The following is a 13,097-nucleotide window of genomic DNA, read 5'->3' as shown; positions in this document are numbered from 1 at the left end:
AGATAAGACAGTGTGATTAATAGAGGTGTCTTGGTGGTCTGGCAGTTTTACCGTGTGACAATTAAATTCAGTCAAGAACTTATGTTGCACATCAACCTTATTTTTTCTGTTGCTCTCAAACACCTCACCATCAAAGAGTGATCAGTTAAATAAAGCTAAATCATAATAGTATTTAGAAATGAGGTCAAATGCACATAATGGCAACGAAGGGGAAACAGTCCAGATTACAGCAAAGTCCTTTACCATATTGTGGTAGAGGGAGAACACCAGCAAGCTGCAGTGTTCACCATCTTGACTAAGAAGACTTAAACCAAGAAATCATCTGTTTCAGGAGTCTTATCATTCAGGTCCCTTTTTGAGAAACAACCATTTTTTGGTGCTTGTAGAATTAGTAATGTGGCTCAAAATTTCATATTGCTGACCATGACTCCCTTCTTCAGCTGGCAAAAGAAAGTACATGCCTCAGTAAGAAGTTTTCTTTCTTTCTCCCAAAATTATCACTTTTTTTGGTCAAATTCATTAACACGACTTAAATAGATTTAAATGACCAAAGGATGATGAAACTAATCAAGAAAATTGTAGTTGTTCTTACTACAAGAGACTTTCATGTGGGCAACTAAGCCAGACATACTAGTGCTTCAATAAGCAATCAGATCAGGACAAACAAAACAGACCCCATGTCATATTTTGCTGAATTTTGGCAAACACAACTTTAATAGATTGGCTGAGTCGATCACTGACAATAATAATAAATAAAACAACATCTGGATTATCAAAATGAGCTTGGTTGGTAGAAGATATAACTATCTATGCAGGGAAGGAAATAATTCTATGGTTGCAAACTGCAGACGGAAAAGAGCACAAGATTAAATATGATTGGGGCCAAAAAGGAGGAGGGAAAAAAAACAAAGGAAAAAAAAAAGAAGAAAACATAAATAGTCTTCAGAGAAGGATCGAAAAAAGAGAAAATAGTAGAGAAAATAAAATTTGATGAAAAACATTCTTCCATCAGGGGTGAAACACACAAAAAATATTGTGGGAAACAGTGGGAAACAGTGGAAAAAAGAAAGCAGGAAATATAAAAGAAGAGAAGAAGGAGAAAAGCAAAACAAAATAAAACGGCGACAGGCAAACAGATATGATGCACGTGGGAATAATGCATGACAAGATTTTAAAAAAAGAGATGAGGAGGTGGAAAGACGATAAAAGAGAGAACACAGAATAAGAAAAGAAAGAATCAAGGGATGCTGGGGAAAGAGACAAGAAAAATCAGACCGAGATGAGAAGAGGAAGAGAAGATAAGAGGAGGGAAGAGAGGAGCATTTGTTGTTTTCGCTGTGCATGAGTCATCGTCAGATCCTATTATGACTGAAGCAGCATTACTGCTCTCACCCACTGCTAACCTACGGCTACATGCCTTCTACCCCCCACTCCCCCAACCCACCCTACACACACACACAAACTCACACAAAGAGACACACACAGGTTGTCTCTGCTATTTATGTGAGGACATCGAAAAATGCCAAGGTAACAGCTTATCTTCTGGGGTCCACAAAAATACATTAACAAGATTACAATTTACAGATACACTGACTGTAAATACGATTAGGACTCATAATACATTGTATTGTTTCACATTTGACACTAAAGTATTTCCCATTACTTGCAATTTGTTTTTGTCAGCCTTGAACCTTACAATTCTATCAGTGCCCTAACCTACACAGTAAAACAATAAAAAACACTATAATATCAAACAGAATTGAGTTGGTGAAAACTATTACCAGTGCAAAATGGTGCAAAAATTTCAGCATTACAATGAATATAATGCCAGCTCAATGTCCTGTACAGTAGCGTTAATTAGACTGTAATGTAATGTGCACAGAATTCCCAGAGAAGGAACCTATAGTCTGTATCTTTCTATAGCATTACTGTAAAGAAACAATAGAAAGCCAACGGAAGGTGACATGTTTTCAAAGCACGGTCCACACATGAAGGTGAGTGTACTCATCATAGGCAAACATTCTAAAGTATCTCAATGTAATCAGGCTGTTAGGGTTGCTTCAGCTTTGGCTTGGACACCACAATTTTAGAGAGACAAAGCCTGTCTTGGACCAGGAAGTGAAGTGCCTTTCCATAAAAGATGGAACAAAAGTAGCTTCTGTGGAAGCAAAGGATCCAAAGCTGCATCAAATCAAACTTTGTTTTTATTTTTTTGTTTTTTTTTTTTTGTTAGATATTGCAGAAGCTAAAACAAACTTCAAATAACCTATGTTTATATTTTCCCAAAAAGAGTCGTCCTGTGGGTGTGAGTGAAAAAAAGACAGTTTTTTTCTGATCATAAAAGAAGTAGGTAGTGTGACCTTGTTATAACTTAAAATTATTTTCTAACTATCTTTTATAATTAACTAAATACTTTCTGTTTGTAAAACTTAACTGCATTATAACCATAATAGTGACAAATCAGATAACCATTTAAGAGTCACAATAGTCAAAAGAATATGTGCTACTCAAATATGTAAATAAATAAAAAGATGGACTTGGGTTAAAGGATTGATGATTTCAGTTTCAAATGACCATTTTGTCCTCAAAAAATTACAGAAGGTATATCAGCAAGACCTTCAAATTTTATATTTTATTCATCAAGATTTGATATGTGAGCCTTTTTCTGAAGGAGATTTTTTCCTGTTAAAAGAAAATTTTACCTTCGCACTATAGCCAGGTGCTTACTCATCGGGGGTCATCTTATTCTAGGGGGTTATGTAGTGTCTTTACCTTACAATATAAAGCACACTGAGGTAAATGTTGTTGTGACTTGGCACTATATGAATCAAACTGAACTGAAAAATTGCACTGAACTGATTTAAGTGTTCCTTTTTTATCAGTATAATTATTCCCATCTGCACACATTTAGAATTAGAAGCATGACTCCATTCAAGGACTTCCGCGGACCTTTGCATGCAAGACACGGGTTTGGAAAGCACCGTAAACCCCCCCAGAACAAAGCAGACATCAGTGTCAACACACATTATACTTTTTGCTCTGACAATGCGTGAAAAGCATGATCTGGAGCAGATGTGGGTTGCAAAGTGGCCTGCAGATGACCTGCAACTATTGACAGGCTAAATAGTTTAAATACTGTGTCATATATTAACAGTAGGTCATTTATTTCTGAGCCATTAGTTGATGTGGTTTGGCACTAACATCAGTTGTTTCATGCGGATTAAATGATTTAGTTTCACTTTGTGACCTGACCAAACTAACACTAAGTTTGATTTCTAATTGTGCTTAAGCAGTCATTTTAAAGGGAGTTTAAAAAACAGCCTATTTAAAGATTATTTCAAGTGGTGGAACTTTGGCACTGAAAGGGTAAATTGATTTACCATCCATCCATCCATCCCAAACTAACAAAACATTCTAACCTTCTGCTATTTTACCATGAATGAAATGTACCATCTTTCAAGGACTGATAGCTAACTAAACATATGAACACGATGCACCAGAAAATGCTGCCTCATCAAGGAAACACTACAGGGCAAGGATAAACATAATGAAATCGTGTTCCTGAGGCCACTGCCACAAGATAAACATTGTGTACTATACTCTCTACTCTCTGGGGCAGAGTCAGTGCAGAACTCAGCTCAGAGCCATTATATCATAGTATAACTTGATCAAAAAAACAAAAATTATATGCCTACTGATGAAAGCCAATAGTATAAATGGAAAATATATATATATATATATATATATATATATATATATATATATATATATATATATATATATATATATATATATATATATATATATATATATATATATATATATTATTCATAGAATACATACTATCACTATCAGTCAAACATGGTTTGCACTTTTCTGTATACCCAACACACACTTCAAAGAATAACCAGCATATTTTTCAAAGAATTCTTTGTTTAAAAGGCATTCCTCTAACAAGAGCAACACTTGTCCCCACAGCAGTAGGTCTTAATAGATTTTATTGTTGCAAGAGTGCAAGAGTGTGATTAGTATTGATTATTGGTGCAAGAGTTAATACAGTTTAATTCTATACATTTTTCAAATGTATAGAACAGGGGTGGGGAACTCCAGGCCTCAAGGGCCGGTGTCCTGCAGGTTTTAGATGTGTCCTTGATCCAACACAGCTGATTTAAATGGCTAAATGACCTCCTCAACATGTCTTGAAGTTCTGCAGAGGCCTGGTAATGAACTAATCATTTGATTCAGGTGTGTTGACCCACGGTGCTATCTAAAACCTGCAGGGCACCGGCCCTTGAGGCCTGGAGTCCCCCCCCCCCCCCCCCGGTATAGAAGAATGCCAGTCTGTAATCTTTAACAACCATGATAAACAAACAACTCCAACATATCTTCCTGTTTATTCTCAAATGCACTTTTCTGTTGTCTTGTGTTGTATTTTGTGTCTGTTATAGTACGTGATTTTAAAGAACAAGCACAATCATTTTTTGAAATTTTCATCTATATCTTTGACATAATGTACAGATGAAACAGGTTCCTTCCTTTGTCTGCATGCTATCCTGTCAATGAGCACTTGTTACAATGAGTGAATACTTATAAGGTCTTAATAAGGTTAAGGTTCAGTGATGGACATATAGCATGTATGTATGTCAATTACTGAAGGTACCACAGCTGCGCAAATGCAGAATTACGGTTTCTATTCAGTTCAAACCTACAAAGGTGAATTTATATAGGCCTGGATGAGAATCAATGTCTCCATTTAACACAATGGAAAACAGGCAAAATGAAAATGTGGAATAATAAAAGGTAAAAGAAAGAGTCAAATAAATTGCATATCACAAGTAAAGATTCAGTAACAAGCATGTGACCAATAAAGCACCATGTTGACCATGACCTCAGGAACTCAGTAGTTGTTAGTGATTGCAAAAACACACCATGACTTATGACATACACTGTATCTCAGAACATGAAATTCAGTGTACTATTTTGCCCATAGTACTAGTAAGCGACACATAGGAACACTTTCCTATTTACTTTGGCTAGCAGTTCAGCAACAAGTAGCTACTGATGTTGATAATTAAATTTCTATCAGCAAACAGATGAATTCTCTTATGAAGCAAAACAGTCGAATCACAAATCATGTGACATTAGCCATCTACAATTTCCAGTTAGCAATTAAGTAGTTACCCTATTATCAAATGTTCAGCTGTTTGAAGCTTCATGCAGTATTAAGTGCCGTTACATCTGTCAAAACTAACTAACTAAATAAATAAATAAAGGTTAAAATTAAATGCAAAAAAACTTAAGCCTTACTCTGAACCATTAGATTTGTGTTGGGTACTACTTTTTTTCCAATCTATAGTTTCATTTGGTAATTTCTACCAATACCTATAAATAAACATGCATGTCCATAATGCTAAGTGTTACTAGCACTTTCAGTGTCCATGGTGTACCGTCTGACACATGCCAGTCTTTTTTTCCCTTATCTATCTCCTCCTCTTACATCCTGAGCTTCTTCTTTGCATGCCCCCTCAACTCCCCACCCATCAGTGATAACACAACTTAGCCTTATTAAAAGGCTTTTTTGGGGGTTGGAGCTCAATCACCAGCTCACAGTTTATTACACATTCACACACACAGTGGCAGGCTTGCTCTCCACTAACCAGCACATTATTTGATCTTTTAGTCTCCTGATGAATGGGATCTCTTCCTTCAAACGATAAGCACTAGAAACCAGCCCTCTATCTTTCTCCTTGATGCTCTCCTCTGTTTTTATCCATTTCTTTCTTACGACTTTCTCTGTCAGGTCTCTCACACTCTCTCTCTCTCTCTCCTTCTCTCTCTCTCTGACTCTCCTTTCATTTGGCTCTTTGTACCTTTCATTCTCTTTGAGTCCTTCCCTCCATCTTTCATGCAGATCACAATCGCCATTATTATTTGAACCCTTAAATTTCTCCCCATCTCTAGCATGATGGATGGGTGTTGCATGCACAAACACTGCCCCCCTCTTTTCTCTCTCCGGCACACACAAAAACACACACTCATACATGCTGACAGGCTTGCTTATCCGTAATCTGTCCTTCTGCAGGGGAATGAGATGTTTTGATCAAACAGTTGTTACATGGTGGTGGCGAAGCTACTTATAAATGCATTACACAGCGGTCATTTCCTTTTAACTGCACAAAACACATGCACTCACACTCTTAAACCCACACAATGCAACACAATGGTTTATCCGAAAAAAGAAGTTACTGACTCCTTTCTATTTTTCCAACAACGCTTCTTGAACGTGAGCGGACTTATTTTAGTATAAATAAGTATAAATGCCTGTGAGAGTTGTAATAGTTTTTATGCAGCCTGCTGATTTGAAATGATCATTAGTGAAACTGAAATATACATAAAACCATAAATGTGGCTGACAGCGGAAAATGACCTGACTGCTGAACCCTTTTGGATACGCCAGTTAATGTGAGCAAATGGTGATTTCTATGCATTCTAGCCCATGTTATTGATTCAGAAATTGCATACAGATTGTTTATGTACTGGAAAATACTACCATAGCAACATTTTCTGTCATCAGTCTCAGTAATGTTGCTACTTTGAGACTGTTTTTTATTTTAAAGAACACATACAAAAACAATTGTTTATGAATATTTTTTGCAGTATATTTGATACATGGGATATTAATGGGACAACACTGGTCACAACAGTGTTTACTGCAGAAACAAAAACATTTTTTGTTGCTTTGGAACATGTGGAAAATATCAAATGACTTAGGTTATCATTTTCTGAATCACTAATGTAAGCGTATTTGGTAAACCTCTCTAGTACTGGGTTGGACTCCTTATTTGTCCTTACTGAAGTAAAAGCATCACACATTTGATGATTTGTTAGCTCTAAGTCCACGATGCATATCTCCTATTTCACCACATCCCAATGATGCTCTATTGGACTGAGATTTGTAGACTATGGAGGCTATTTGAGCAAAGTAAACTCTCTCTCATGTTCAAAAACCAGCTTCAGATGATGTGAGCTTTGCACTATGGCACATTGTTCTTCTGGAAACATTCATCGGAAAATGGGTATACTGTAGTCATAAAGGGGTGGAGATGGTCATCAACAATGTTCAGGTAGGCTGTATGGGTTAAACAATGCTAAGGGGTCAAAAGTGTGCAAAAAAAAAAAATCCCCTACACCATTAGACCACCTCTACCAGCCTGTACCATTGATACATGAAAAGGTGGATTCATACTTTTATGTTTATGTTTTATGTTTATGTCAAATTCTGACCCAACCAGTCACAATGTCACACCAGAAATTAAACCCATGCAAGTTGTAATCTCAGTTTCCTGTTCAGGAGTGGCACCTGGTGTGGTCTTCTACTATTGCAGCCCTTCTGCTTTAAGGTTCAACAAGTCATTCATTCAGAGATGCTCTTCTGCATACCTTGATCGTAACAAGGTGGGGTTTTTTTTCTTGGTTAGCGTTACTTTCTTTTCTTTGCTCAAAGTTGTCTGGCCATTCTCCTCTGACCTCTCTCATCAACAAAGCACTTTTGTCTAGAGAACCGCAGCTCAAAAATACTTTCTCTTTTTCAGATGATTCTCTGTAAACCCTAGAGATGGTTGTGTGGGAAAATCCCAACAGATCAGCAGTTTCTAAAATACTCAGACCAGCTCCGTCCGACACCCTCAATGTCACTTAAATTCCCTTTCTTCCCCCATTCTGTTTGAACTTCAGCACATCTTCTTGTCTGTTCAGGCCTACAGCTTTGTATGCATGTCTGCAAGACGACCTGATTGTGGCATATTTTACTTATGTCCTGTTTGGACTATATCTTTGAAAGTGTTAATGTTATTTTGACTTTTTGATACCTGCCCTTTATCAAGTAGATTTTTACCTGGCACATTTTGTCAACCCCCATATCTCATTCCCTCCCTCTAATATAACAAAATAAAATAAAACATTGGAGCCTGGTGCAATAAGGGGCCTCAAACAGCCATTCATAGATCCATAAGGCACTTATCAATGAACAACAGTGTCACCAGCATACTAATGTAAAAGCTGCATCCTGCCCACTAAACACTAAGAGCACACAGCATTCTTCCACTATCTCCCTCCATCCCTTGCACTTCTCTTTCACACACATCATAAACAAACACTGTCTTGCTCTGTGTTGCCCCATATTTCTCTTTCATCACACTCACACTGATCTTGAAAAATCCCCACCTTTTTTCACTTGGTCTCTGTCTCACACCCATACAGTAAATAAAACCTTACACCCAACACAAACATATGCACATACACACAAACTCTGGCATCTGTCCTGCCCATAAATTCTCACTTCGCTGTCCACTACCTCTCTTTCTAGCACTCACAAGCATGGATTAAGTAAACAAGTAGAGGAGTCTCAAAAAAGCAAAAACAAAAAAACATGTGTGCGAGGTTAGATGATACATGGACTGCCAGCACTGCAACGGTGATAGAATACATTAACTTCACTATTCCATTAAAGGGATCAGACACAAACATGTCTTCTGTGATCACTAAACATGTAATACTGAAAAAACAAGAGCTAAGTAGACCACTACAAGAGCCTTAACTTTTTGTAAACTGGTTTTCAAAAAGACACTATTAATGAAGTTGGCTTACAGTTTTTGAATTCACCCCAAAGGTGTTGGATGTTTTCCATTTGTTTATGAACCTGGCTTCAGCCAAGGGGGGATTTCTCATGATGACACAAGAAACAGCCTGTTGAAAGTTGGTAGCTCCCTGGTGCTTAAAATTGCATTTTATGGTGTAGATTACTTTTCACTGGGAAAGATAAGGTCACACACATACAACTGACCATCCTGTTATGCACACACACCAGCATACGTGCACACACACACACACACACACAGAGGGTAATATTGTGCCAATTAATTATTTTAAATAAGACATATTTGACTTGGATTTAAATTCAGTGTTACATACCATTATATTGTGTGTGTGTGTGTGTGTGTGTGTGCGTGTGTGTGTGTAAACACAAAAATGCCCAGAAAAGGGATCCAGAACATCTTTCTCTCTCTCTCTCATTCCACTGTCAGCACCATTCTGTCTCTATGTCACATGCAACATAGACTTTCTCATCTGCGCGCATTCACTTCTTAGCTACATCACGCACGTGCACATTCTAGCTGACCAACATCATCACTGTCTGCCTTCTCCTGTGTTCATGCTGCAGGACCAGCACGCTGCCTCTGTGTGTGTGTGCGTGTCTGTGGGTCTCTCTCACTCGATTTCCCTCTATCTCTCTCTCACACACACATAAATGCGCACTAACACGCGCCCTGACCTGCCAGCATCAGTAGCCTCGCGCAATGTCTGCTGAAACGGCGGAACAAACCCGTGGTGACACGTGTGCGCACAGCGCGCAGCTCCAGCAGCCCGAGCGTATCCATGCCCACACACACGCGCACACACAGTTAGTGAAGCTGCAGGTGCTTCTCAATCAACCCACAAAACGCAAACAACGCAACACACACAAACACACACACACACTTCCAGTGATCCAGAAAACTCAGAGCACATGAAGCAGAAATCATAAAGATTCAAAGTGTCTCCAGAACCCAACTGCTCATATTTCAGCCCCAATTTAAACAGCAGGAAATCGTGCTGCCTGTGCGCAAACACACACACACGCGCGCGCACTTGCTAGTGCAAACACACGCACACAGCAATTTGTTTTGTCTTCCTACCTTCCTCGTGCATCCGCTGCAGACAGAAAGTAAGGTTCCGCCGCCAACCCGGCATGGTGATGAGGAAGAGAGGTCTGGATAATGAAGAGGATGATGGTGATAATAATGAAGAGGAATGATGATGAGGGGCAGTAGATCCTGTCCGGTGGAGGTGAGGGCAAGCAGTTAAGAGCAGCCACTGGCAATATAGCGCTTTCCTCTTCCTTCTTGTTCTCTTCCCCCTTTCCTCTTCTTCTCCTACTTTCTCCTCTTATGTTTTCCCTCTTGTCTGACTGCCTGTAAACGGCGAGCAGCTGCAGCTCTCCCCGCAACGACCCCTCTGACAGTCCGTGTGACAGTCGGTCCCGCTGCGGCACCAGTGGTCTTTCTCTCTCTCTTTCTCTCATTCACTCTCACTCGGTTAATAGACTCCATTCACTCCTCTGGCTTTAGTTCTTTCCTTATCTACTCCAAATGTGTCCTTGCTGTCTCTCCCTTTCTTTAATTTCACTGCCATCCTCTTTCTCTTTCTTGTTTCTTTCTTACTTGTTACTTTTCATATCAAAGGTTTGTTTTTTCCCTCTTTGTTCACAAAGGAAAGAAAAAAAAAACATTTCCCCCTAGCAATTTACATAAAATAAATAAATGAAATAATAAAATAGAAAAGTGGCTTTGATCACCATTTACCAAGTACTTTTTCAATTTACATATACCAAAGCTGTACACTTTTATCTATATTGAGACTTTATGTACGTAAATACACATCTAAGCTCACACTGACCCTTAAAAGGAGCAGATGCCTGTAGTTCAATCATTAACTCATTCGTTGACTCCAAATTTTAAACGTTATACCCATGTAAATGAAGAAATTCAGGAATAAGGAACATCATATAAGTGAATATAAAAGGCAGAGTTGAATTTCACACTGTACGCTGACGCAGTTGGTTTAAGTTGTTGTAAATAGACTTATAGCTGAAATGGGGTGGAGCTACAGTATGCTGATAATTATGTGGATCTTCTGAGTTATTGTAAGGTTTTTTGGCAACCATGGAGAGAAGTTGTGCTTCTCCTCTGCATCTGAATTTAAATCCCCTTCTCTACATGAAACAAGTATGTTCCATTTGCAAGACCATATGAATAAAACAAATCAGCAGCAGTCTGACTCAGCAACTGCATTAATGTGGAAAAACAGTAACAGAACACAAATGCCTTTTCCACATTACTGCACTTAATTCGCTTCTCCTTTTAGTGACAACGTCAAACTGCTGTTTACCGACTCCTGACATTTATGAAGTTCAAAAACATATAAATTGTAGAGAAAAACATTTTTGAAAACAAAATGAATTTGGTAGTGATGAAATATAAAAACCATACATAGAAGAACAAATGCCTGATAAAAAATCAATTTAAGACCAAACTGTATGAGTTACAAATTAGCATGACATTAATTCCAACATAACACATAACTACAGCTGACATTGTCTGCAAGTCATTGTGTAAAAGTGCCATCACGAGAAATAGCCAGGACAGTGGGTTATTATGTTAAATGGCTGTGAACTCTGGGGTGTGGATTACATAAAGGGAACACTAAGTAAAGAAAAAACTGTCATCTGCATTAAATGGGTTCAGTTTAAATGGGCTGTACTCATCATTCCCAAATGAGCTAAACAACAAATGTTTGACAATACTGTTTCAAAAGTTTTGCACTTTCAAAGTTATAATAGATTAGCTTAATAACCCAAGTTAACACCACCACGTTGGTAGGAAAGATAGTATAATTTCTAAAACCAGGAAAGCATCAGTTTTGTTTTTCTAATAAAACAAATTAGGACTATTTAGAGCTTTATTGGATTAGGTCATGTTTTCTAATTTTGCTTTTGTTTTTTTCGGTTTTCATGTTTTCTTTTGTTTTTATGTAATGTTGATGTGTTTATCACATATTCTACTTTAGGAGATGCTGGTAGCCTTTGAGCAATGTAGCACAGCTTCTAAAACTTCCACAAAATCCCAACTCAAAAGCACGAGAGTTGTACTTCAGAATTTTATGAAATCTACAAACTGGGAAGCATCACTACTCAGCTACATCCCATTGTGACTGACCAGGCATGATGAGGTCAAAAAGTAAGCTCCATTTGATCTTCTTACTCAAGCTCTGTCACACGTCTATGTCTGTCAATACAAGCTAATGCGAATGCCTTTGATAGCTGTACTCTATTGGGAATTCTACGGTGGCCCTGAGAGGCCAAACGGACTGCAACTTAAGAAAACACCAGCAGTAAGAAAACGTTGCAAAAGCACACGAAACACAACGGAAATAGGGAAAAACGACAACGGAAATAGGAAAAAAACGAACTCCTAAAGCACAAGGGAAGTGTTTCTGGGGAGGCAATAACCCGACGGACCAGTTGCAGGAAGCAAAAACATGGTGGGCGTGTTTTATCATGATTCATATAACACTTAAAAGAAGTGGAGGATCTATCGGTTTTGAGAGGTAAGTGTGTTAGCCTAACTATTAGCCTAAAAACCGTCATCAGTATTATATGAATCATGATAAAACACGCCTACCATGTTTTGGGTTCCTGCAAGTGGTCCGTCGGGTTATTGTCTCCCCAGAAACACTTCCCTTGTGTTTTTTCCTGTTTCTGTTTTCGTTTTTCCTATTTCCATTGTCGTTTTCCTTATTTCCATTGTGTTTTGTGTGCTTTTGCAGCGTTTTTCTTATTGCACGTGTTTTCTTAAGTTGCAGTCCATTTGGCCTCTCAGGGCCACCTTAGAATTCACGTATTTTGCATCTTATACTAAGTGATTCTGAGAGACAAAGATATTGGTCACAAATTCAGGCTGACTCTACAAAAGTGCACACCACGCTTTTAGAGCAGCATTTGAAGGAGCATTTAGCATCAGCTGTTTGTTAATTGTCTTGAGATATTACCACTTGATGGCACTGTAACCACACAACGAGCCAACAAATACAGAAATCAATATAAGTAACACAACAAAGCAACATCTGGTGAACTCCATGCAAGCAGACATTCCTTTGAGGTTTCTATTTAACGTGCTGCAAAGTCAGTGACTTATTTTTCACAGTATTTGCTAAATTATGATGTTAGTCATGTTGTCCCAGTGGGACTTCAGTGTACATCAGTTTGACCATACACAAAAAGGGTAGAACATTCATTTCTCACTTTTTTTGATGAAGGTGTTCACCATTACAAACTGAACAACGAGCAAAACTGAATATGTGCTTTCCTTTCAGTAGTTAAAATTGTGGTTTTATGGAATTTATTCTAAAATGTTAAATGACACACACTGTCAAGCACAATATCAACCCCATACATTGCATTTGTCCTTGAATGTATCACAGTGTCTCAAAGAAAAAGACAT

General features: G+C 38.1%; 1 protein-coding gene across 2 annotated transcripts in view; it reads right to left on the bottom strand.

Annotated features, from left to right (window-relative positions):
- The window catches only part of LOC100691544 (glutamate receptor-interacting protein 2), a 245,317-nt gene extending 235,267 nt beyond the window's left edge, over positions 1–10,050 (bottom strand). For both annotated transcript variants that reach the window (XM_025907173.1, XM_025907176.1), the window contains exon 1: positions 9,735–10,050. In XM_025907173.1, coding sequence (XP_025762958.1) covers positions 9,735–9,789 — 55 coding nt within the window. In that variant the 5' untranslated portion in view covers positions 9,790–10,050. The remainder of the gene's footprint in view (positions 1–9,734) is intronic.
- Between the last annotated feature and the right edge of the window lie 3,047 nt (positions 10,051–13,097).

Source organism: Oreochromis niloticus, linkage group LG5, assembly GCF_001858045.2.
Source record: "Oreochromis niloticus isolate F11D_XX linkage group LG5, O_niloticus_UMD_NMBU, whole genome shotgun sequence".
NCBI lineage: Eukaryota > Metazoa > Chordata > Actinopteri > Cichliformes > Cichlidae > Oreochromis > Oreochromis niloticus.
The sequence above is the reverse complement of the archived record's forward strand: the minus strand, read 5'-3'. Positions and strand labels throughout refer to the sequence as shown.